Source organism: Eublepharis macularius, chromosome 12 (genome assembly GCF_028583425.1).
Source record: "Eublepharis macularius isolate TG4126 chromosome 12, MPM_Emac_v1.0, whole genome shotgun sequence".
Lineage (NCBI taxonomy): Eukaryota > Metazoa > Chordata > Lepidosauria > Squamata > Eublepharidae > Eublepharis > Eublepharis macularius.
Genome location: NC_072801.1, coordinates 45,615,894 through 45,642,418, shown reverse-complemented (window position 1 = coordinate 45,642,418; position 26,525 = coordinate 45,615,894). Strand labels below are relative to the sequence as shown.

The following is a 26,525-nucleotide window of genomic DNA, read 5'->3' as shown; positions in this document are numbered from 1 at the left end:
TATCAGGAATTTCATTTTTTATCAAGGAAGCAGGTCATCTGAATGCTACTCATTAGAAGAGAGAAAACAATACAGAAGAGAATGTTTAACTTTTGAAGAAAAAACAACAACTCCAAAACGGCATATACACTTTAAAAACAACTAGAAGGTTTAACAGCCATGGTTTTACCTGCACCTAAAGAATTCTGGAATTTGTAATTCTGCAAATGTTGGTTCGGAATCTCTGGCATATAGTGATATTGCATTAGTAGCCCCCAAATCCCTATTGTTTGGATGCCTAGGAGCAACCTCAACCAAAATATTCCAGGGAGCCTAAATATTCCAAGCCATCCTAACAAATATATACAAAGAATGACCACATTAATCCAATCCATTCTTCACCCCAATCAGTACAATTATCAAGGAAACAAGGAACAAAGCAAAATCCACCATCTTGAGTTTCTTGTCTGAGCCAGCAAAAGTTGCCACAATACTGAAAGATGTCCATGGCAGGAAAATGCTCCTCAGTCAAGCTCAGATTGGCCTATTGGAAAAGGGAGAGAAGACAAAATGAAGATTAATAGTTCCAAAGTTCTTTTAATTAAAAAGGGGAAACAATAGGGTTGCCTGGCACACAATGTCAGACAGCATACAGGACACAGGTTCTGAACAGGGCAATGCATCTCTATACAGTACCTCGCAAGGCATCATTTCCTGATTCCAGGAATGGTTGAATTGGGGTGATTTGAGGGTGCAGTATCCTCTTACTCTTCAGCTACTTAAGAAAGGCAATCCAATAGGATGGGGGGCGGCACTCTTCTTCGGATTGCTTTGCACAAAAAACAAGTTTTGGACCAGGCACCAGTTTATGCAACCTTGCAGGACACTGCGTTTCAGGATAAGCTGGGATGGTCCAAAGCTTGTTTTAGTGTGTCGAGCTGTTTAAACCACCAATAGTTGTGGTTGGAATGGAAAACCAAAGAGCCAGGAACTGCAAATAGAGAATTAGGAACCAACTTCAGCCTTATTAGCCACAGTCCTGTATAATAAGGGCAATGGAAGGTCAGAAGGAGTTATCCTAGGCAGGTCTGAAATGCGAAAAACTTCTCTTTCCTACTTCCGCTTGACCGCTTACCCATACTCTGAATTAGTGGGCTCAGCCATCCTTTCAGTTCCCATCTTGTTCATCCATTGCTCTGTGTAAGCACAGTAGGGGCCATCTCACTTTTGTACCGCGCCTTGCATGCTGTTAGTACGAAATCAACATTATGCTGCAGCAGTTGCCAGACAAACCTGAGCAAAAGTTCACTGTTGAGCCAGGATGAGAGGCACCTGGGCACTGTCATAGCGGCTGTTTTGCATGGGGTTGATCCGCTCACCCGTGCGGACATTGAACATGGGCAAAGTGGAGAGGGGGCGGGGTACATCCCGGGTGGCAGCCATGTCCCTCAGTTCCTCTGTGTTGTTGTGGATTGTGTGGTGATGCACCATCTGGATACTGAAACCCCCAAAGGAAAGCAGAGAAAAAAACTGCTCAGAGAAATGGAGAAAAAACTGCAGCTTTCTTAGCCTAGGAAGGAACCAATAATTTATTTAGCCATAAGGTAGAGGACCCTTTGCACTCCTCCACTGCATAGAGATCTTCCTGATACATGTGGTCAGGGGTCATTTCGTAGAAAAAGAGCTGAAGGAACTCATTAGTACAACTCATTAGTATATGCCACGCCCTTGCCATCACCAGAAGTGTGTCATTAGCATAACTGATTTCAATATGCCACCCACCCACACCCACCCCGACATCACCTATCCTGGCTGTTTTGGACCCAATCCTGGCTATTCAGGGCTGAAATTGGGCACAAAATGGCAAAAGGGGGCTGAAAATGGCCAAAAAGGGGCCCAAAATGGTCAGGATCAGGCCGCTGCTGAGTGGGAGAGTGATCCACCACCCGCCAGAGGCCCAATCTGGGCCATTTCGGCCCCAATCCAGGCTGAAACAGGTCCAAAATGGCCGAGAGTCAGATGGGTGGAGTCACCTGACATGTGACCTCTTTGGGGAACTGCCAGAACTGCGTTCGCCCTGCATGTGGTCACAATATTCCAACAGTCGAACCAAGGATGGTTTGGCCCTTTAACTTAAAGCAAAATTTCCCAGTGGCTCACTTTCCTTGAAGGCCCCTCAGGGAAGGGATGTGGCTCAGTGGAACAGCCTCTGCTTGGCATGCAGAAGGTCCCAAGTTCAAGCCCTGACATCTCTGACTTAAAGGATCAGGCAATAGGTGATTTGAAAGACCTCTGCCTGAGATGCTGAAACGTCCCTGCCAGTTTGAGTAAACAATACTGACCTTTACGGACTGATGGTCCGATGCAGTATAAGGCAGCTTTATGTGTTCAATGCTGGCCAAGAGGAAGCAGAGCCAAGCCCCAGCAATTCTGCCCAAGCCTGAGGTGCTACTTGGTCCAGGCCCCTTGTCTGCCATACAGTTGTGTATCCCCCTGCACTATTTCCAGTTTGGGTGCTGATGCAGTGGGTGAGCTAATGCCCACTGTCAGACCCACAGAACTGAGTGGCCCTGCAGTGCTGGCTTGTAGCACCACAAACACCACTCCCCTTGACTTGCTCCAGGGCTGTTTTCACTTCCCACTCTGCTCCTGGTTGAACTAGGGGCAATGTGCTTGTTTTGCATGAGCATACAACTTTGGTATACATGAACCAACCATTGGATGCTTCAGAGTTCTAGTTCACACCTATTGAAAATGTACACACATGCAACATGTACATATTCTCCAGTTCTGAAGCATGGTGGCTGTATGTATCCAGAGTATTGTAGAAATGTGCGGATGTAACATCTTAAAAGTGCTACCTACACTTGTTACAATTTCTGGGATTTGTGGAGGGAAGTTTATTCCATTCCACTCCTTTATGCGAATATAACAGTAGGTGATCTCTACCATCTCCTACTCTTCTCTGCTCTTTTTCAGTCTGGTCCTGGATAGATTAGATAGATAGCACACACACCATTAACCCTGGTCCTCAGGGTTTCAAAAGGCGCAGAAAGGTGACAGCTATCCCTAGGGTTTTTCCATATTTGCAGACTTAAGCTTGCCGTCTCAGCCCCCAATAATTAGCACCATAAACCAGACATTTGAATTAAGACAATCACTTTATTATTACTTTTCTGACACAGCTTCAGCTTTGGAAATCTTACACCATCAGCTTGTGACTCTATGCAAGTTTTAGATTTCCTGAGCTTTCTGGCTGCAATCTGTGACAGGCTGGGTCTTTGTTCTTCTCTTCCTCCTCTTGGAGACCCTCTTTTTCTTCACACTTAAGGCCATGCTCTTCCTCATCCTTCTCCTCCTTCTCTTCTTCTTCCTTCTCCTCAGGACCCTCAACATTAGCCTGCTGATCGCATAGGAGCCTGTAAGTCCCCGCCCGGTAAGCTTTCTCAACAAACCTTTGGCAAGCAAGGCTCTCAAGACCCTCTTGAAGTTATTCTTCCTCTTCTCAAGGTCATAGCCAGTGGCTGCAACACTCTTCTTAAGAGCTTGCAAGGATATGCCAGTTTGTTTTTCAGTGGAAGCCACCACCATGAAAATTATCTTGGAGATACCACGTTTTGGTAGTAGCAGTTTCCAGGGGAGGAAAGAGTTTATGGCTGGTTTACCCTTCGACTTGGGTGTGGGCTTTTTCTTGGAGTTAAGGTGCAAGCCTGAGCATGATGCCTGAGGAACATTAGACTTCTCCTTTTCTTGCACTTGTGGGACAAACGATTCTGCAGAGATGGAATCCAAATTCTCTTCATCGGGATACTCTGCATTATCAAGTGAAAGAACTATGGGAGTTTCATTACTCACAGCCATTTTCCGACAGCAAAGCTTCCTCAAAGCTTCCGACTTCCTCTCCCTGCCCTGAGTTTCAAAACCGAGTTTCCAAAACTGGGGTCAGCCTTGAAATCAAAGGCAAGTTGGATGGGTGCTTAATTACAGCAACTAAGTGTGGGCTTCTTGATGTCAACTGAGCTCCACACGAGACCAATATCTTCCCCTTATTCATACAAGCTGAAACAGCTCCACAGTTCTCAAGAATACACACCAAGTTTGAAAGAGAGCCACTGTATTTTAATTCTGACCTCTTGCTGCGTGGCTCCTTATGATCCTTGCTTGTCTTGGCTGCTCTTATTTTAGTTGCTGTACTCTCCTGAGCTTCAGAGGTTTTGGTCTGATGGTTCTTCTGACAGCTCCCAGGCTGCCTGTCTTGCAGCAAGGAAGATGTTGGGTGGGATTCCTCTTCAAAGCAGTTATGATCAGGCTTGTCACTTGGCCACAGGGTTTGAGGGCTCAAGGGGAGGGGCTTGAACTAACTGTTGCCATGGGAACAGCTTGAGGGATTATGGGATCACAAAGGATCCTATGATGTCTGTGTGTGTGTCAGTGCCCTTGTTTGATTGCCTGGGACATAACAGGGTGTATAGGAATTTTTGGCATTATACCCTACTGAGGTCCCTCCCCTCCCCAAACCCTGCTCTCCCAAGGCCCCACCTGCAAAGTTTCCAGGAGTTTCCCCACCCAGAATTGGTAACCAGAGACATGATGATCCTAACTGGGCCCACAGCATGGTGCCCCCCCCAGACCTTGTCAAATGCCAAAATAGCCCTGGGGGTGCAGCTGTTTGGCATGCTATAAGGTGCGGGGAGGGACACAAAAGTCTCCACCACACTGTGAAAATAACTTTAAAATGGCAGTGGCATCCTCATGGGGGCCATGAAGTCACCATCACATCTAGTTTGGCCCAAAGTCTCCATGTCCCTCATGTGGACTTTTGACAGACACATTTTGGTAGTTTCCCACCGGGAACTCAATTCCCAGGTGTGTGGGAGCCTGATTCAGATCTGGAATATGGTGTGTGAGGAAAGGGGTATTCTTCCCTATTTTCCTGCCCTGAAACGGCCCCAGGAAGCCGCTATTTGCCTATGGAGGAGTTTATATGTACTGATGGGCTACACATCAGTTTCTGCAACAGGACAGACAACAGCTTCTTGGGGTCATTTCAAGTTGGGAAAACAAGGCGATGGCTGGAGCCCTTCTCCCAGCAGGCTGTGATCCAAATTGGGCCTAAGCATGTAAGTCTTAGCATACATCTGGTGGAAAGTCAACTTGGTGGACACAAGGACTTTGTAGCATATGAACTGGCCCTCACTCAAACCACTGCATCTCTGATGATTCATCCACTTTTACCAATCTTTGCACCAATCACCAGTCAATTATGCATGCAGTTCTAACATTGGCTCCAGTTGACAATAAGTAACCATCCCCAGTACTCTCATTCTTTATACCTGCAGTTTCCCTGGAAGCTAATTTGTTGGAAATCATTTCTCTTGTTATGGAGCAGAAGTGAAGATTCTTTTGTGTGGACATCTTTGCACTATTGTTCCACTAAACCCTCGGAATGATGTGTCCTTTGACACAGCTCAGGGTAAGCCACTTGGAGAGGTGCCGTTAAGGAAGTCCCCTCATGTTACAGTTGGACTGTCTTATTTTCCTGCCCTGTAATGCAGCAAGAGCTGCTTTAAAAAGATTTGTTGACACAGTACAGCTAATAAGGTAAAGGTAGTCCCCTGTGCAAGCACCGAGTCATTACCAACCCATGTGGGGACGTCGCATCCCGACGTTTTCTTGGCAGACTTTTGTTACAGGGTGGTTTGCCATTGCCTTCCCCTGTCATAAGAAATGCCATTATTTGTTTCCTTACCTGGAATTTCCAAGGAGTGCAGCATCAGCTTCTACATGTGCAATTTTTTAAAAAATCACTGGCCATTAAACTAGAATGGCATTCATTAGAATGCCATTAAAAATTGGCATAATTTCTCATGGTGCAGTTTCCAAGAGGAAATTTTCAATTTAAGATGCAGAAATCATAGTTCATAGCTAGCGTTAGCTGAAAGAGGTTCAGCCTTGTAAGGAAAGGGTTGTGCAAATTACTCCTTGGATACAGGGTGAGCTGATTTGCTGTGTAATAGCAGTGTGGCAATGGGCGGGGTGGGGGGAGGTGATATGGTATCTCTCTGGTACGTTTTTCTCTTGTCCTTCCCTGAAGGAGCTCAGAGAAAGCCACATGATTGTCCGCTCCCCATTTCATTCTCAAAAGAGCCCTGTGAGGTAGGTTTGGCAAAGAGGGAATGACCAGCCCAAGATCACCCAGTGAACTTCAGGGCTGAACGGGAATTTGAACCTGGGTTTTCCACCTTCTAGTCCAACACCCTAACTACTATACCACACTGGCTGCTGTCATGTGTAACACCACGTGGCTCAAATTTTTAAAAAAACCTACAGAAGAACACATCCAATGATGCTGGCGATCAGTGGAAGAGACCAGAGTCATAATCAGAACGGACCCACCCTTTGTATGGACAGGAAAATCCAGGAGGCGACTGATTTCAGGGGCACAGTGTATCCCAATCAACCCATCAAACTATACAGCCAATATCCAGCACAATGAGGATCCTACACTGCAATTCTGCACGTGGCTAGTGGCGGAACAGCACTGAGCAGGCTGTGGAAAACAACCCCAGTGTGGAACCAACCAGGAAACAGTGTGTGGCCTTTCAGTCACTATATCTTAAAAAGATTCAACAGAAGATGCAAAGAAGTAGGGGACCGGGGATGGGTAGGGGCTGAAGTGGTAGGAAAGACTTCGGAAATAAAAATGACGGTTACACATTTCTACCAAACCATCCCATGGACTGCTCACAAAACAAGATCAACATTACCACTTACTCGGAAGTCTTCATGTCTCTTTGGTGCCTGGAATTAGAAAAGAGCAGAGTTTAAGTTCAGGGACCCCCATACCCACTCCTAGGCTCTCCGTGCCCTCCCATGCATTTGCCCCACCTGCTGTGTGTCCTTTCTTTGCCTCCTTTCCCACCACCTGCAGTCACAACTGCTCACACTGCTTGCACTCCCTTTCCCTGTTAGTGCTGTGTGTTGGGTGCAGCAAGGAGTGCCACTGCGAAGGAGCACTGATGCCTTGTGCACCTCCCACATGCCCTTCTCCATCAGCTCTAGGCAGCATATGCAGCTGGGAGCAGATGTGACAAAGCACATCTGACACAGCACTCGCAAGCAGGCAATGGAAAGGTGTAAGTGCAGGCATCAGAGGAGAAGCATGAGGATGGAGTCAGTGGCACCGGGCCCTACCAGAAGCCACAGGCCCCGACAGCTGCCCTACTAGGGTTGCCAGGTCCCCTTCCCCTCCCAGTGGGAGGGGGGACCTGGCACTCACGTTCTTCTACTTCACACACATGCTCCCAGACGTGATGTCATTGCACAGGCCCAGGAGTGTACACACACTTTGCATCGGGCTGATATGGGCCCATGTGAAGCACGGGCGCACTCAGTGCGATGACGTCACCATCATCACTCTGCCCCGGGAGCATGCCCCGGAGGCTTGTTCCTCCACCTTTCCCCCCTGCCAGCCAGAGGATTGTTGGCAGGGGGTGGGAGAGGGAGATGCCCCTCCCCCACTAGGGGAATGGCAACTCGTATGCCCCACCATGCCATGTGCTGACGCTGGCCCTGACTCTATTGTAAATGAATAGTGGCAAGAGCATCTCAGAGAACAATCATTGGAGACACCCTTTCTGGCAATTGGGGGGAGTCTATATGTGTGCCCGCGTAAAACCAAAGTGGGTATCTTTTGCATTCTCATTACTGTGCAATGCAAGGTCATTCGGTTGCCATTGAATTGTGTCTTACCCTTCCCTCCCCCTCCTAGATTGATGGGTTTTATTAGTTTTCTGGTTTATTGCCTTTTTCCTAAATGTGATATGTTTTGTTTTGGTTTACTGCTCTCAATGATTTTATTGCTCCCCTGTGGTTTCATCGACCCTTCCTGGCTGGCATGGGCTGGAAACGATTCTTTTAAACATCTTTTAATCGGCTGGTCTTGTTTCCTGTGGCTGTGCTAGAAGTGGTTTATTGCATTTTAATCATGATGTTTTCCAAAATCTGTAGGCAGCATATACTGATGAGGTGGAATGTATGTTTTGAAATGAACTTTTAAAAATCTAATTTTACTAGAATAAATTATGCAAATGTACACAATCTGCATAGTTGATTCCTATCCTGTGATCTGGATTTCCTGGGATGTAAACATTTTATAGCAGATCATTAATGCCAAGGGTTGCCAAAAATCTGGAGAAAAAATTGTCCTCCCCCTTTAACGGAGGCTCTTAAAGTGTAGAAATGGGCAGGTGGAGCTTTTCATGGCATGGTGGTAGATAATATCACTTGATAAATCACATCCCATTAAGCTGCTATTAAGCAGCCAAGGCAGTTTTTTCCTCCAGATTGTTTGCAACCCTATTAATGACCTTTAACTCCTATTCTCAGTCAGATCTTTTTCAAATTTCATTTTGCACAGGCAAGTCTAACTTTGTGCAAAATACTAATGCACAAATTGCAGTTCCTCCTGCAAAAATAATCCTCAACAAGGGCTCAGGCCTTACCAGTTTGTCAATACTGTGCACTTCCACACCACAGCAATCTATATACATATGTAATATTCCAAAATAATACCATCTTCATGCATTTTGTGTTATGGTGATTTATGAATAATAAAGTTCTATCAATGTGCCACACATGATGCTTTACAGAATTTTTCTAAGCAACAACCAAAAAAATCCTCCCCAACCCCAGGAATTTGCAGTGTTGATTTTGATAATGGATAAGCCAACAAAGGAAGGGAGAGGGGCAGGAGAGACCAGAACAGCCAGGGGAAAATATGAGCAGTTTTAGGCACTTGAGATTGATCACAGTCACAGTTGGGTGGGTATGGTGAAAATTAAGAAAAATGACACAGAAAAGGTGAGCTTTGAGGAAGGTTGTAAAGGAGGAGGGCAGGAGGGGGGGCATGTACATATCTAAGGAGACAGGCAGAAGGGGCAACAAAGGGAATGAGCAGAGTCATTAAGACTATAAAAGGTCCAATTCACATGTAACAAAGTCAGGGTCTGCCACAGATCCTGTCAATCAGGCATGGTTTGGGAATTCTCTTATCAGAATTTAGTTTCAGAGGTAGGGAAGGCACAATTTAGGTCCAGAACATGGAGTGTAAGGTTAGGGGGCTTATGGCCTTCCCTATCATTTTCCCAATCTGAACTATCCCCAAGGAGCCACCATTTGCCCCAATGGGGAAACTTGTGTGTAGCCACAATATATGTAAAATTCCCCAGCAGGGCAATTAGCAGCTCCCTAGGGCCATTTCAGTTCCAGAAAATAGGGGAATACCTTCTCTTTGCACATTACAGGCCAGATCCAAAATGGACCCACAAATGCCTGGGAATTAAGTTCTGAGTATGGAACTCCCAGAACACATCTGTTGACAGGACAATTGGGGGGTAGGAGGACTGTGTAATGTGTGAACTGGCCCAATTACATCCTAAGTACACACAGTTTTGTGTTATTTTGGTTGGTCTAAATAAACATTATTAACATGGCTTCTGTTTTTGGATTTAACAAGCAGGACGTCTTCAGGATGCTGGGAATGCGAAGAGCAAAGGTCACAGGAAGGGACATATCAGGAAATGATAGAAAGATGAGACATGGAAAATCCTTGGGGGATTTTGAAAGTATGGACATTGATTTCCAAATCCAAAGCATAATAGATAAAGTAGCCCCGAGAAAAGATTTAATGGGATGGGGAAGCAGGATATATGGACTCATCTTCAGAAAGGTGTGCACACCATCTGTTAAAAAGTTTGCGTTAAGTGGTCATTACCAGTAGAATAAGGGTGCCTCTTCCCCTCCCTACAGAGTTCTGCTTTCTACAAAGCAAAGGCAAACTTCTCTTGAAAGCAAAGCAGGGAACTCTGAGATATCCTCACAAGACATCACTGAACATGACCTAAATTATGGAGAAAAGTGAGGAGGAGACACTCCTGTAAAATAAAGTGTGAATAGAACAGCTGTCCTAAGAAAACCCTACATAATGACCCTTATGATCATTGTTTGCATAAAGACCATATAATTTGCTTGAATTTTTGTTTTTAATGCAGGGTTCACATGAGAATTCTTTGTGGATTGTTCACTTGCTCACACTAGGTCACATGTCTCATGTAACGTGTTGCCTGCCCCCAACTGAAGTATACGCCCAACTTACACGCCTTCCCGTCGACCGCACATGATGTACGCTAGGATGAGACAGAGAAGAAGGCCCAAAAGGAGCGGGAGAAGGAAGGTGAGCAAGAAGTCATAGAAGAATGCCCTATCAGGGGCATCGTCTGGAGGATTGAATTCTGTGCCAGGATCAAGCACCCCATCACCGTAGGCTGGCACCGTTTCTGTAGTGTTTATATCTGTGAGGTCTATCTAAGGGACATAAAAATGAGAAGAACAGGATCTCAGGATTTCCTGATCTCAGGAAAGGGTACCCAAATGTTCCTGCTTGCCACCCCCTATATTTCCCCTGTATCCCCACCGCTCACCAGGGTCAGATTGCACCAGTCCACTTTGAATCTCGGGCTGAAGCTGTCGTAACAGGTAAGGACTGGGTGTTGCTCCAATTTACACCGATAACGGTTTTCAGGGGACTTGGCCTCAGTCAAGCACTCAGTGAATGGGTCCTTGGAACCCACCTTGATATAAACTCTGAGAGGAAGGGGAAGAGGTAAGGAAACCAAAAGAAAGGAGGAAGGAAGAAGGGAAAAAAGAATAATCATGAAGAATTGGGGAGACAGAAGGAAACTTAAAGTGTTTTCCAGTCCAACACACACTCAACTTGTAAGAGAACAGAGTACTAGAACGAGGCTCTCTGATTTTGGATTAGGTTACATGGAACTGTATAACTGGTATTCCAAATAGGCAGTTCGCTCCTTAAAAAGCAACAACTGGAGAAATATAGGGTGGGATCCAACCAGGTTTTCCACAGATAAAAAGGAGAGGAGAGGTCCACAGAAAGCGCCATCTCTTCCCATGTGCTCCTGTGCACCAACTACAGTCCTCAGGGAGACACTGGCTGCTCCCCTGCTTCAGGTAATCTACGTGGCATTAGCCAGAGCATCTGCGTTTTCTGCCATAGCCCCCGCCCTGTGAACCAGGCTCCCTGAGGAGACAGGGGATGTCATCTCTGCACATTTTTAGGAGATGCTACAAGGCTATTTTACGTGCCAAGGCTTTTAATGGAGTGTAGACTGCAGGAGGGAAGCGGTTATTGTACGATAATTTTAACCTGGATTTCTAAGACACTTTGAGCCAGAAAGGAAAGGCAGGGAACGAATGAATGAATGAATGAATGAATATGGCTATGCCGTGGTTCATGGGATCTGCATAGACAAAAATCAAGTGAAACAAGGGCTGGAGTAAAAAGGAAAAAATGGAAGAGATTGAATGAAAAAGCTGGCTGGATCTCACTCACAGATTGGGGATGAAGCACTAGGAAGGGGCAGTTAACTCTTCCTCCCATTCTGTTTGCTGGATCAAAATTCCCCCTCCTGGCCTCTCTGTGCCTGTCCTTTTCCCAACTGGGGTTTAAACCAGCCCTCCAGGGGATTTTCAATCAGAGAAATGGCCCAGGAGTGAAGCGTTAACTTTGTCCCGTCTCCAACATCCCAGCCTCAAATCCATACTATGACTTCTTGTAAAACCCAGATAACATGTTCATCACATGTTCTTTCACTCTTAGCTTGTCTAGCCATGCAAAACTGCCAATCATAATGGACCTAACTTCAGTCTTCAGAGCTAGTAAAGGACTTTCAGTATCAGCCCTACAGATACACTCACAATGAAATCCTTTCTGATTTGCCAAGACAAATATCAATAGCAAGCACTTGACAACTGAATCTTGCCAGTTGGACTCTTGGCCAGTCAGTTAAATTCTATATTTTAATGTCCAGAAATGTTTGTTCAAGTCGTGAAAACTGCTTGGGGAGAGGCACAAGTAGAGTGAATGCTTTGCACGCAGACAATTCCAGGTTCACACCTCCCTGGCATCATTTTGGGGACTTTTTCTACCCAAGGCTGTAAAGAGTCACTGTTAGACAAAATAGATAGCAGTGACCTAAATGAATCACAAGTAGGCTTTCCATTTGCTTACTGAGAGTGGGGATTCCTCTACCCTCAATCTCCCACCCTTGGTAATCTGAGAGAAGAACCACAAGTGACAAAAGGTAGATTGGACACTTGTCAGCTTCCCTCAAGTTTTGATGGGAAATATAGGCAGCTTGGCGGAATGTTGGACAAGTGACAGTTGAAAAGTCCATTGGACAGCAGTCAGAGAGCGAAGCTGCAAGACCAGGATGCCTACATTTCCCATCAAAACTTGAGGGAAGCTGACAAGTGTCCAATCTGTGCCTTTTGTCACTTTTGGTTCTGCTCTGAGAAGCAGAAGCAAAAATAGGGGAAGGAATGGCATCAATGGTGACATTCTAGGATGTTGCATTCTCCATGCCACTCTAGGCATTTTCCCAGTCTCTGTGGTCTTTACCATGGAGGTTGGGGAAATTCATACAGCGTAACCCAGACACCTGGAAAGGAGCTCTAACTCTTGAAAGCTCATACTCTGGACATCTAGTGGGTCTTTAAGGTGCTACTGGACCTGAGTTTTGTTCATCACACATCCCCAAGGACCACCCTCAAAAATCTGCAGGTGCTGGGCTGGCAACCTTAACCAAAGGGTTTGACTTAGAATAAATTTGCATCATCAAATCTGTTATAGGCCTTCACACTACCATGTAAATGCTGTTGGGCAAAGTTACCTTGTACATGCTATTTTCACCTTCAAAATAGTGTAATGTAGACTGAACTGAACTAACAGAACCTCAGAGCTAATGCGTGAAGGAGCCATTGTAAAAACAGGAATGTTGACAGTTTTAGAACGACTTCCATGCTTCACAAGCGCCTCGGTTTCCTTACCCTTCCTTCCTGTTCTCAATTGGCAAAGGTACACGGCCTCCCCGGTCTAAGGCTGAGGAAATATTGATAACCACAAAGCCTTCTTGCTCCCACATGCTGTCAACAGCTTGCTGAAAAAGTTCGTAAACGTCTGTCGCTAACACTTCTTCTACATTCCAGTTCTTCACAAAGAAGTCAGCCTGATACGGTATCTCTCCATCTGCAAGGAGGGGGTAGCAGGAAAGAGGACATGGTGGGGACCAAGATGGGTCTCAAGGCTGATGACACGGGGTTCAGTTTGCGTACCTTCAGTGAGACCACTGTATCTCAAAACCAGGTTATGGCTTTAACCCCAGAAAAGAGAAAGTTTGAACGCTGGACAAATTGACAATGGGACCCTCAGAAACCCACAGCCCCCTCAGAAACCTACTGTTTGTCAATATAGAAGTAGCAACATGCCAAGCCCCACCCCTAGGTGGGCTTGCTCATAGTACCAGGCTGTGCCCTTGCTTATTTTATTTTATTTCGGTATGCTGTCTCCCCAAATATCTTCTTAAGGCAGATTGGTTGGTCTATTCAGGAGAAGTGGCTGTCAAGACTAGACGTGGGCATGATCCAAAAAAAAATTCCGATTAAGCCATTCATGGATCTGGGCTGCCGCCAAACGCAGGTCACCGATTCTAACCAATCAAGTCTCGTTTCCGGTCCGGAATCGGGAATCGGGGAAGCCAGCACCCAGGGCAATTGTAGTCAGGCTCTTGCGCACATGCGCACACGCTCCTGCGTCGCCCCCGCCCACGCAGCAAGCCGGCTGTCCCGGTGCGCTGTGGAGCTGGCGCAGCGCGAGTGGCTCAGAGGCTGCCCACCCATTCACCTGCCCCGCAAGACAAGGGGCGGCCGGCTTGCCCATGCGCCCCTTGTCCTGGGGAAAGGCGAACAGCGCAGGCAGCCTCCCAGCCTCCCGCGCTGCCTTTTGCCTTTCCTTTGTGCCCATGGCTTCAGAACACCCCCTTCCCCCTCCCTCCTCTGGGTTGCTGCTCCATGGTTGGAAGGAAGCCTGCTAATCAAGGAAAGCTGGGCTTCCATTCGTGTTTCGAGGGCGACAGAAGGAGGGCAAACACAGCTCATTCCCCTGACTCCGTTGCCCTGGGAATAAATTACTGGAGCCAGAGTGTCTGCAATTCCAAACAGAAACTGACCCATCTGATCAAGCCCCGAACAAGCAAACTCCCGACTGCTGGATCGGTTGCCGTGGACAGAACTGATTAGCTGAGTCACGATGGTGCAAACGCCAAAATCGGGGGGGGGGGGGTTGAAATCGTAATTCAGATCAGGCCCATCTCTAGTCAAGACCACGCTCAAAAAGGAGCACTATTAAAATCCCTGCAGCTGAAGATAAAATTGGGGATACTAATCTACCTCACATGTCATGAGTTGAGGGGAGTCATAGGTTTTGCCTCCTACAAAAAAAAATCTGCATAATTATAATTCACTCTCTGCATCTGAAGAAGTGGGCTCTTTTTTATGAAAGCTGGAATAAAATACGCTGCTCTTTAAGGAGTAGGGATGGCAGCCACTGGGAGCATTCTGGCAGAAGAATTGTGAGTGAAGGGTATTGTACTAACACACAATTTCATTTCTGGCATGAACCCAGAAGTGACGTTATCACATTGGGGCAACACTTTAGGATTCACTCAAAACTCTATGGGAGACCAGGTGGCCTATTAAGGAGCCACACATCTCTCTATTTGGTTTTGCTGCAGGGTACTGAGATGGCTACACTTCTGGAATTAAAACCAACCAATGAAAAGTTTACCTGGAGATGGGTCAATACTTATGACCATGGTTTGTCTCACAGTCTCATAGGTATACCTGTTATATGCCGTCACCTGTCATAGAAAAGAAAAGAGATTTTATTGCTCTTTTCTCATCTCAAGGAGAAACAAAATGGCTGTTAGTCAAGATAACAAAAAGCACTGGGAGCACAGGTATCCAGATTCCAGGAGACTAACCTCTATCCATTAGAACATGGGCCGTCGTCACACGGGCTTTTTTTTTAGCGCTAAAATGGCGCTATTTCCCGGCAAACACCCACCTTATTCCAACACTGATGCGATTTCCTCATTGTTGTTTTTTGCTTGATAGTTGCGATATTTTGCGCCTCAGTGTGAATGCCTCACATCGATGTATTTCGCCTCGCAACGTCCTATGCCCTCCCTTCAATCCCAGAATCCATTTCTTCCTGCGACTCCCCTTTTTTTTATTTTATTATGTCCTTATAACGCCATAACGACATAACACAATGCAAACTTTCTGCTGAAGTAAAAATGACTCAATCACCATGGCAGAGTCTTCAGCGATGGGGATCACGTCAGATAGGGAGTTTTCTGCGGGCAAAGGGCTATTTATATAATTTCAAAGTTGGAAAAACAAAAGGGTCGTAATGTTTATATGCTGTTAATCCGTTATAGCGGAATTAAACGCCAGAATAATTTTAAAAAGGGGGGGAGGAGCTGCTTCTGCGTGGTTAGCGAGAACAGAACAGAGTGCTTCGGTGTGGACAGCTGGTGGCGCGAAGAGCCGTTAGGTGACCCAAAGAAACGTTACTGTGCCGATAACAGGTAGGACGCTATATGCTGTAAATTTAACGGAAGAGATGCCCGTGTGACGACGACCATGGTTCCTCAAACCTGGTACTAAGATATTTGGTGTCAGCCAGACTGGATTGTGAGCGAGCTCACAAAGGACTCAAATGTGGGTTCCAAAATGTGCCTGTCCAGACAAGTCACTGAGACTACAAAAAATTATACATTGCTGTAATTGTTGCTACAACACAGAGACATCTCTGCTAGGTCCGAAGATGAATTTATATAGGAATATTTAGACAAAGTTTAGTGTTATTGTTTAGAACTCCAAAAATTTTGACATGATCCACAACTAGCACTGATTAAAATTCTTCATTGCCAAGGAGGCAGTGATTCCCAAAAAGCTTCCCATGGACACCACAGAACCCATCCGTGTGTTTCCTGGTGCCTTCTAGCTTCTTCCTCATAGCAAAGAGACAGCCCTTGCTTTCCACCTCCTCACTGGAGTAGGAGGTACTTTAGAGGACCCCAGAACACATCACCTTTGGGTCTGTAGGACATATCTGTTCAGAAATCGTTGCCCCCATGCTAGGAGGATGCTGGTCTATAAACCTCCCCACTTTTTGTAATTCTCCCCGCATGCCCCCCCCCCATCTTGACAGCCATTTTGTAACTGGTCCTAACTCCATGGCAACTATTTTGTGGTTTCTCAAAATTTCAGAAGTTCTCACAGACTGAACCAGGTTGGGGATCCCTGATATAAAGTCTTTCTACCCAGAACGAAATTAAAAAAACACACACACCTCAATTGTCTGCGTGCCAACTTCTTTGTCTGTGGCAGACCCATAGAGATAGCCTGTCTGGAAAGGGGTCCGTTGGATGTAGCGTAGCCACCAGGGCAAGTCTGGGTGATCCAGCAGGTTGGCATGGAAGGTGATGGGAGAATCAGATGGGGGTTCTGAAAGATTTCAGATCCAGAACTAAAACTAGGTTTTTGGAAGCAGGAGACAAGACTGCATGTTGTAGCTAGAGTGTTGACCAGGACTGGAGAAGCCTGGGTTTGAACCTCCGTTTGTCATGAAACTTGACCTTTGGCTAGTCATTCTCTCTCAACTTAACCTATCTCACAGGAGTGTGGTGAAGATAACTACATATGGTGCCCTTGGAGGAAGGGCGGGATAAAAATGTAAGCAAGTTTCATGAGCTCCGCTCCGCAGAATCTGATCCTTAAAGGCTAGGAGGCATATGGGCTGTAGAACCAATGGCAAGAATGGAATGGAATCTTTGCATCATGGCTATTAGGAGCTGCCTGGATTAGACAGGCACTTCTGCTCCTCTCTTTCTGACCAACAAATTAGCTGTGACTGTAGGGGATCCATGATTGCATCTCTTGGTAGGGGAAAGAAGAGATCTGGGTGATGGCCCGGGTGTTAACGTTTTCTTCCTTTGCTGTTTACCTGATTTAAATCTGCCCTCTTCCCAAATTGTTAACTGCCCCACAGAGGGAAACAAGAATTATACAGGGTTGGATGAAGAGACAGAGAGATAGTCAAACTGAAACAAATGTATTCGTGCCAAGGAAAAGACAACTAAGAAATTAATTGTGCAGAGCGATGACTGGATGGGTACATGGACAGAGACCAGGTTATTGTCTTAGGATTTTGGGATGGATGGATGGGTAAGAACTGTTGCAGAGTATGGGGGCCTGAGCTTGGACAAAGGGAGAACACAAGGCTGGTTCATTTTAGTTTGTGTTTTAATGTGTTGTTTTTAATGTTTTGTTTTATTAAATTATTTTATTATTTTTACACTGTTGTTACTTCCCTTGAGTCCCAGAATGCCTGGGAGAAAGGTGGGTATATAAACTTTTTAAATTAATAAACAAACACATGATACAAATGGGGGGGGGCACTGCAAATCCCTTACCTGGATGCTCTGTGAAGGAGTACTCAAAGCCCTCTCTTTCCAATTCATGGATGAAGATTTTCCCAACCACAGCACTTAGCTGCAGGACAGGCAGACTAGCAGTCAGGATCCCACTGAATAAAACCACTGGTAGGATGTATAAAAAGGACCTGGAATTAGACATCTGAGTCCTGATCCCACCGTGCTGAAAGAAACTCTCTCTTCTACCCATTGTCTCTGGCATCCTGCAATCTCCATTTCTATATAGCCTAACAAAGAGTCAAGAACAGGGCTCTCCAATGGATTATGAGCTACCACTAACTTGCCAGCTGCTGCAGTGTAGTTCATGTAGCCTCTAAGTACTAACTAGGGTAGTTTACCTTGCTTAGCTTTTGCAATCTGATGAGTTTGGGCTAGCCTGGGCTACCCAGGTCAGGTTCTGTTTCTAGGACAGAACAAAAGTTGATAACAATGTGGATGGTGGTGGACTAGCTCAGGGTATTTTTTATTTATCAGGTCTCATTAAAAAAAAGGTTGGTGACCCCTGTTCTAGAGAAGCAGCCATGCCCAAATGGGCAGTGAACAGAAAGAACTTTATTCCTAAAATCAGTTAAGAACGTAAGTATTAACTGCATCAATTCAAGACACAATACCATTTACAGTTAGAATAATAAGGTAACAGCTAAAGAGACCTCTCCCCAAAACCTACCTACAACCAAATAGTATAGTGTTGGTTTAAGACCTGGAAGTCCCAGGTTCAAATTCTCACTGGGCCATGAAGATTGCTGAGTGACCTTGGGCCAGTCACACCCTCTTAGCCTAAACTTCCTCACAGGGTTGTTATGAGGATAAAAAGGAGGAGAGACTGTTGGTGTGCTGCCTTCCTTAGAGGAAGGAAGAGATAAAAATGTATTAGATAGATAAAATCCCACCCATGAAATGTCCTAGATCTGAATGAGAACCCACTGATTTCATTTAGATTCTGGAACTCCTTCTCAGCTGTGCATTCATCCATAAATCTGTACACCAAGTGGAAATTACAGTGCGTTCAGTAGTTTAAACTACTGTATGATATAATGGTTAGAGGGCTGAACTAAGATCTGGGAGACTACAGTTGCCAGCCTCCAGGTAGGGCCTGGAAATTACAACTGATCTCAAGACTACAAAGATCAGTTACCCTGCAGAAAATGGCGGATTTGGAAGGTGGACTCTATGGCATTATACCCTGCTGAAGTCCCTCCCCTCCCCAAACCCCACCCTCCCTAGGCTCCACCCCCACCCCACCCCAAATCTCCAGGAATTTCCCAATCAAGAGTGTGCTATTTTATGGGAGTTTCAAACTAGAATCCTTACTCTGCTCAGTGGGTGACCTTGGGCAAGACACTCTCAGCCTGATCTACATCACAGGGTTGTTGGGAGGATACAATGAAGGAGGATAATACTGTGTTGTAAACTATTCCGGGACCCCATTGGGGAGGTGGATATAGATATCTAAATAAACAAAATCTCACAATAATGGAAATGGGGCTTTAAAAAGTAACACATTGTGACAACCTATTTGTGAAGTGCAGGAAGCTGAAGTTCAACCCAATTTGTCTTCCTTCTCCACCTTTTAAGCTCCAGACTTGCCAAAACAGCTACTGCCCTGTTTTGCCTTATCTATTTCTCTGCTTTCAAAAGGATCCCAAATGGTCCCAGTGGAACAGCCGTTTTTCACCCTTCCTGGTTTCATTTCAAAAGGTAGCAGCTCCCCCCCCCCCCTTTGCTTTTACTGCCTTCTCCCTAGAGGGAATTTGTCACACTTGCCTGGCACCATCAAGGCCTGTTTGTAATTTAATTAAGAAACGTCTCTTCCTGCTGCTTTGCCTTTAAAAGGCTGTCCACAAAGCTCAACACCTACCAGCCAAACAATGCAACCTCTTAACGTCTAGCCTGGCTCATCAAATAGGCAGCTGTCTTCATAAAGACAAAGAGCTACTGTACACAGCCTGGTTATGTCAATATTCCATATTTGTGGGAAATGCAGCAAATATGAGGGGGGGGGGGGAATGAAGACTTCTCTGTTACTTAAAATCTGCCTTACAGCATTAATTAGTCCCAGTAATTACATGAACAACCTAACAAGTTACATAACACAACCTAAAAAATAGTTTCAGGTGTAATAGAAGAGCAAGATCCAGGTCCAATAGCACTTTAAAGAACTCGATTTTCAAGGTATTAACTTTCAAAAGTCAAAGCTCTCTCAAAAGCTCATATCCTGGAAATCTAGTTGGTCTTTAAGGTGCTACTGGACCTGAATCTTACAACCTAAAAGAGTGCTCTTCAATCTTATCAAACCATAGACCCACTAAGCATGGAGGCCACTGAGCTGCAAACATAAGACAGGAAGTCATGGGACATCAGAGTCATGTGATAGGAAGGAGAGGAGTCTGCGTTATGATGACTTCACTGGTGTCAAGGCCAGGACTATGGGCAGCAAGAACTGGGGACAGGAAATGCAAGACAAATATCAGATACTGCACCACTCAAGCTAAGGGTTAAATCCTCTCCATCATTTCCTCTCAGCATGCATGTAAAGAAAGACAGGAACCATGGCACACTTGCTGTCTACATAACAGGTTCTTCTGAGAAGCAGCCAGAAAAACATGGCACCTCTACAGAAATTTACAACACACTTGACCCATGGGGTTGACCATTGGCCCAAAATAAAAATAGGTAGCTAAAAAAAAATCACTACTGATTGTTGTTAAAAGCCTTGGGGAACTAGGAAAACCCAGGCTGATGTCTGAAAGATAATCATGATGGGTTGCAATTATTCTTAGAGAAGGAATTCCATAGTTGGGGATGCCACTACAAAGAAGTCCCTGTTGCGAATATCCACTCATTTCACCTCTAAAGGTAGTAGCACAGCAGAGCCTGTAATGAAGATTTCTCTTGATGGGAAACTTTATACGACAGTTCGTTTTTATACTTGGATTCTAGACCATTTAATTTAGGCCTTTATAGGTTCAAACCAGCACTTTGAATTTTACCGATAAACTACTGCAGGTGAAATATGTATGTGTAAAGTTCTGTCAAGCCAGAGCCAATTTATGATAACCCCATAGGGCTTTCAAGGCAAGAGACCAACAGAGGTGGTTTGCCATTGCCAGCCTCTGCACAGCAACCTTGGGCTTCCTTGGTGATCTCCCATCCAAGTACTAACTAGGACTGACACTACTTAGATTCCAAGATCTGATAGGGCTGGCCTAGCCTGGGGTCATCTGGTTAGAGAAATGTATCCATACCAGTTAGAATAGTTAAACAAACCATTTGATTGATTACAGGGACGATCCTGATTAATGGGGCAGCATTTTTGTTTGTTTAAACAGTTAATTAGAGCAGAACCACAAGTGACAAAAGGCACAGACTGGACACTTGTCTGCTTCCCTCAAGTTTTGATGGGAAATGTAGGCAGCTTGGCGGAATGTTGGACAAGTGACAGTTGAAAAGTCCATTGGACAGCAGTCAGAGAGCGAAGCTGCGAGACCAGGATGCCTACATTTCCCATCAAAACTTGAGGGAAGCAGACAAGTGTCCAATCTGTGCCTTTTGTCACTTGTGGTTCTGCTCTACACAAGCTTACAAAAATGGTAGGTGGAAGACACCCTACCAGAAGTCACTCATTCCCCTTTCTGTCACAGAAATACATGAGGGAATGCATCTTTAGGAATCGTGCCTGCTGTGAATATGTTTGCATCTTCTAAAATCAAAGAAAACATGCTTTATTTCTTCAGTACTGCTGTTTGATTCATATGGAAATGTAGGCAGATTGAATTAGCTTGCTCAAACTGGTAGAAAGAAGATTCTTTTTAATCAGCTGACAGCCTAGAGTGCCCGCTCTACATCATGGTCCCTGTGATAAGTGCTCTCTCTTCTGTGTAGTTCCAAAGCCTGCATACCCATTACTGATGGACTTCTGGCTCACTGTCATACCCATTGCTGTAATCTCTAGTTCTTCAGAACAAACACAGCAACAGCTGACTCAACTTCAAACAACAAACAAAAGAAAGGACACTCTGGTGCTAAAATTAGAATGCATCAGAGAGAGACAGGGAGGAGATTGCCTGTTTGATTCCCAAGAATTTCACCCTTGTCTTGCTAAAAATGACGCCAACGTCGATAAGGAGGATGAGCATGGGGGGGTGTCACTCCTCTCCTAAGTGGGCAGTTTTTAAAAAACAAGTTAAACATAACTTTCCACCCATCAGCTTTCGACACCCTTCTCCCTTGCTTCTTGGGGTCTTGAAATCACCTCTCTGCACCCCCCTCCCCAGTTCTTACAACTGGGCCATACATTAAAACTCACACACACTCCTGTCAGCTAACAATCCCATACTCCTATTTAAAACTGAGGAACAAACTTGCCTGCAAGGAAACAGCTCACAGTCAGACCCTGCCCTGCCATCTTGCCATAGGAAAGACTTGATTGACAGAGGCAGGCTGATATGAAAGACTGTGGGAAGCAGGGGAGGGGAGGGTGAACACACGCACACACACACATATATATACTGAAGTTTGAATATGGCAGTTGAATCCAAATTCACAAGCACAGCAACAGCCTCAAGGGGGCACTGTAAGTATGCTAAAAGAACAGATCATGAGACACTCTGGCGAAAAGAGTGGTAGAACCAATGTGAGAAAAGTTTTGGGACCCTAAACCCACAGTTCCTCAAAATAGCTAGGATTCAGGACCAATTGGGGTGAGGATCAAGTAAGTAGGGCCATTGGGCCTGGATTTCCAGCTCAGGGACCCTCCCTGACCTTCCCCCCTTAAATTTAGACACTTGTTCAAATTCATAACTCATTATGTTTTTATGCGTTCTCATTTTAAATGTTTTTATTATGGTGGTGGGCCTCTCTGAACCTTTAAGCAGGCCTGCTTAGATTTAATATCAGGGACTGTATTCCTTGATGAGGCAAAATAAACCAAATAGCAACTACTAGTTTACCCATATGACATGGCAATTTAGGAGGGGGAAAATCCACAAGCAAAGCCCCTTGCAATAAAGGCGACCAAGAGTTTTGTGCCACCGTAAAGACTAATGCATGTGTGGTGGCAGAAGCTTTTCAGGATTAGTCTGCTCCTCTGAGGCAATGGATTCTGTGTATCTGAAGATTCTGAACCGTGAAGGCTTTTGAGCCACAACAAATATGTTTAATAATAACTGTGCTTATATACCACTCTTGTAGACAGTGCCCCACTCAGAGCAGTAAACATAGTCAGTGTTGTTATTATCCCTACAATACAGCTGGGGAGCTGGGGCTGAGAGAAGTGGCTGACCCAAGGCCACCTACTGGGCTCACGGCAGCAGTGGCATTTGAACAGCAGCAGAGTGCTGATTTGCAACCCAACCACTTAGCCACTATGCTTTAAACTCCTTTGTTGTGATGGAGGTGAGGGGGAGGTCAGCCCAGTTGCACACACAACCTTGGCAGTTGCTTGAATCAGCAATTTTATATGAGCATGCGTGAGGCAATGAAGCATTACACAAACCAAGATGTGTCTCAAGAGCTAGAAGACAAGCGAAAAATGGGAAAATCAGGTTTTGTCTTTATTATTTACACTTCTTAAAAATCAAGCCCAGTCGAGAACATAATCAGCATTTACTATAGAACATAATTATGATTTAAATATTCAGATTACTACTGATAATATTCACCCATGCTTTAATAAGCCAGATGTTTACTCTACAAAGCAGCTGCTTAGGCTTTTTATTTAGTATTTATTAAGTACATTTTTACCTGCCTTAGATTCTTCCAAGGAGCTCAGGGACATGTGGTTTTCTCTCTCTCCTCTCCTTTATTTTATCATCAGGTTAGGGTGAAAAGAAGCTAGCCATTAATTTCCAGACTTTCTTAATCCCTTTTGTAAGAATTTAAGAGGCGCCTTGCTAGATCAGCCCAGTGGTCCATCGAGTCCAGCATCCAGTTTCATATGGTGGCCATCCAGCTGCTTCGGAGAACCACAGAACAGGGCAAAGAAGCCTTCCCCCAATGTTGCCTCCAAGCACTGAACTTAGAGGATTACTACCTCTGAGCCTGGGGGTTTCATTTAGTCATCATGATTAACAGTCATTGATTCTCCCCCATGAATCTGCCTAACCCCCTTTTTAAGACTTCTGTGTTCATGTCCCTCAATGTAAAATCCCATCATTTCCTTCTTCATTGAGTAAAGAAGTAGTTTATTTTGTCTGTCTTGAATCTTCTACCCCAAGCACCCCCAAGTTCTATTATTATAAGAGAGGCAAAAAATTTCCCTCTATCCATTCCCCGCCTCCAATAATTTTATAAAGCTCTATCATGGCCTCCTTAGCTGGTTTCTTTTAAAACTGAAAACGCCGAGTCTCCAAGTTTCATTCCTCAAACTTTCTAAACAGAACTTTTAGAACAAAATTAAAATAGTTGGCCTGCCACCTGATGATACAATTTGTAAACTTAGGAGTTGATAAATGAACTAATTAAATTAGCACAGTTGCCTGTGAATAAAAACAGTAGTTTCAAAGATGATTGTTTTAGATGATGTTTTAGACAGAAAGGAAGATCTTTACTGCATAATAGGGAAAAGAAAATGCCTTTCCTAAGATGGTACCTATCATCTATTGCTTTAATATTTAAAAATGATTAACAAAAAAAAATGTGTTGCCCAATTAATTAGGGATGACTTTTCTAAAAGCCAAAAGATCTAAAAGTCCATTTAAAATTGAGGAACAAATTTGCCAGCAAAGAAACAGCTCCCAATCAGACACTGTCCTGCCATCTTGCCTTAGAAAGACTTGATTGACAGCCTAGACGAACCTCCTTGAATATCAGCAGAGGGTGACATGCTAGGATTCATCCCAAACTCTATGGATAAACCATTGAGTTTGGGATAAATCCTAGAACATCACCCAGCACAAAGATGACATTTCTGTTTTTTTGCCAGAAGTGACATTGCATGTCAATGCAATTCCATGCAACCTCCTTATTTTTCCCTGCCAGCCTGTTATTGTTGGAATAAGACACTGTGGCCTAATTTGAATTGAAAGAGTAAAGAGTGCTTGCAGGTGGAGAAGGGGCTTGATACTTTGTATAGTTTCTGTATAGTATCTGTTTAATCTGTTGCTATGGGACTGGCCCCTCCCTGCAGAGTGAAGACTCCTTCTGTGTCAGTTAAGATATCGGCTGCTATAACTGCTTCTCTCTCCTGTGTACGTCATGAATATGCGTCTCTCACAGTTTGTTATTTTACTATAAATAGTTATTAAATGAAGTTTCTATCTTCTGACATCTTTTTACTTCACACTGGGTTCTTCTGTTGACTCTGCTATACGGTGGTATATCCTGCACTTGATGACTGAAGGGATATTGCCCCAACATGAGGATTGTCAAGGATATTTAATTATCTCCCCCCATCCCAGTTAAGTGGTGGTGATCAGGAACAAGGGGGTGCAACTAGGAGGTTTCCTGTTGCATGCTCTCCCATATATTCTCCTAAATGCAGTGTACAAAGAGCATGGACAATTGAGACCCCCGATTGTATAAAAAGATCCTTCTCCTCTATGCATCTGTTTTCCATGTTCATCTGTTGACTATGTAAAGTATGGGGAGACAATAAGGATTAGTTCAGATGAATGGTAATCATCCATTACACAAACAGCATAGATGTGTAGAGACCATCCTTGGGTCTTAGGAGGAGCCAAGATTGTCTCTGGGCTCATAACCCTATAGTGCAGCAGCCTTCAATGTATAGGTGAGGATCCTCACATGGATCATAAACACACACACCTTTGGCTGGGTTACAAGCTCTTATATAACTCTTATTTTCCCCCGCCCTGTTATTTGCATGCATTCGTACAAAGCAAGGGCACCAGCCTCCCTTTGTATGCAAGTTGAGATGAGCAACAGGATAGCAAAGGGAAGCCAATCAGCAGTCGTGAAGATTCTTCCCTGGCTCCACACTTGGCTTCTCCTCACTATGGTGCAAGTTGGTGCTTCTTTGCCTTTTCTGTCCCAGGATCTCTTTATTGCTTTCCCACTGGCTTGGCCTGGCCTTGACACTGATGAGGTCTGTCTCTCAGTCGAAACACACGAGATTAAATACCTAGGTTCAACTCGTGTTCTCTTACCTAAAGGTTTGTCGGGAAGTGTAGGCGTCCTTGCAGCTTAAAGTTTAGCATTTACAGAGCAGCAGGGAGAAGTGCAGGTGTCCTTGCAGCTTAAATTTTAGCATTTACAGAGCAGCAGAGAGGGATGTGTGGGGATCCTTGCAGCTTAAAGTCTCCCGGTGCAGCCAGGTGTCACTCAGCAGGGCCAGGCCGGGGAAGGGAAAATGCCGTGATGCACCTTGCGAGTGGGAGGAAAGGCACCCCATGCCTGCACTTCCCTCCTCGCTGCTCTGTAAATGCTAAACTTTAAGCTGCAAGGACGCCTGCACTGTAAGTGCTAAACTTTAAGCTGCAAGGACGCCTGCACTGTAAATGCTAAACTTTAAGCTGCAAGGACGCCTACACTTCTCGGCAAACCTTTAGGTAAGAGAACACGAGTTGAATCTAGGTATTTTGTCTCGTGTGTTCTGACTCTCTGTCACCCCATGTTCCTGTCACATGACTGTAATGTCACGTGCTGGCAGCTCAGTGGGTCCCATGCTGCCCCCAGGGGTTAAATGTCTAGAAGGGTTGAAGTCCGCTGTGATAGCTTACACATATAGAGAATGAGGGAATTCTTATGTGGTCTTTCCGTATAACCACAGCCATTTGTAGGATGACAGCAGAAGAAGCGGTCTTTACATACGATGGCAGCCATGTAGAAAATACAGTTATCAACTGTGCCTCCACACAAAGTGGTATAAGCCTGATGGTGGTCCCATACTTTGATTTAAATTACTTATAGTCCGTTTTTCTCACTGAGACTCCAGGCAGATTACACATGGGGATATTTAATAAACAATGCAAGAGGGCATGCAAATGCAAATTTACAGAGATTTAAAAACAAGCAGAACTCCAGTGCAGACCTGAAGCAATGCTGAAATAGAGCATAAGCAATTCTAAACTTTTAAAGAATGCAGAAACTACTCAGTAGGTTCATATTTACAGCACCAGACAGTACATAGTACTATACTCTATCCTATTTGAATAAAAAGCCCTCTTGAAT

At 44.8% G+C, this 26,525-nt stretch overlaps 2 protein-coding genes across 3 annotated transcripts; both read right to left on the bottom strand.

Moving 5' to 3' along the window:
* SGCA (sarcoglycan alpha) lies at positions 1–21,823 on the bottom strand. Of its 2 annotated transcripts, XM_054993124.1 has the most exons (10): positions 21,762–21,823; positions 17,376–17,501; positions 16,253–16,407; positions 14,681–14,753; positions 12,886–13,084; positions 10,461–10,623; positions 10,136–10,344; positions 6,754–6,780; positions 1,273–1,477; positions 1–523 (listed from the first exon to the last, which is right to left on the bottom strand). In XM_054993124.1, exons 1-9 carry the CDS (start codon positions 21,799–21,801, stop codon positions 1,285–1,287), a joined length of 1,185 nt encoding a protein of 394 aa, XP_054849099.1. In that variant the 5' UTR covers positions 21,802–21,823; the 3' UTR covers positions 1–523; positions 1,273–1,284. The 2 variants fall into 2 exon arrangements, with proteins under 2 accessions (XP_054849099.1, XP_054849100.1); XM_054993125.1 differs by lacking the exon at positions 1,273–1,477.
* Positions 3,061–3,908, bottom strand: LOC129338700 (spermatid-specific linker histone H1-like protein). Its single transcript, XM_054993126.1, has one exon. It carries the CDS (start codon positions 3,838–3,840, stop codon positions 3,214–3,216), a length of 627 nt encoding a protein of 208 aa, XP_054849101.1. The 5' UTR covers positions 3,841–3,908; the 3' UTR covers positions 3,061–3,213.
* Positions 21,824–26,525: the final 4,702 nt, after the last annotated feature.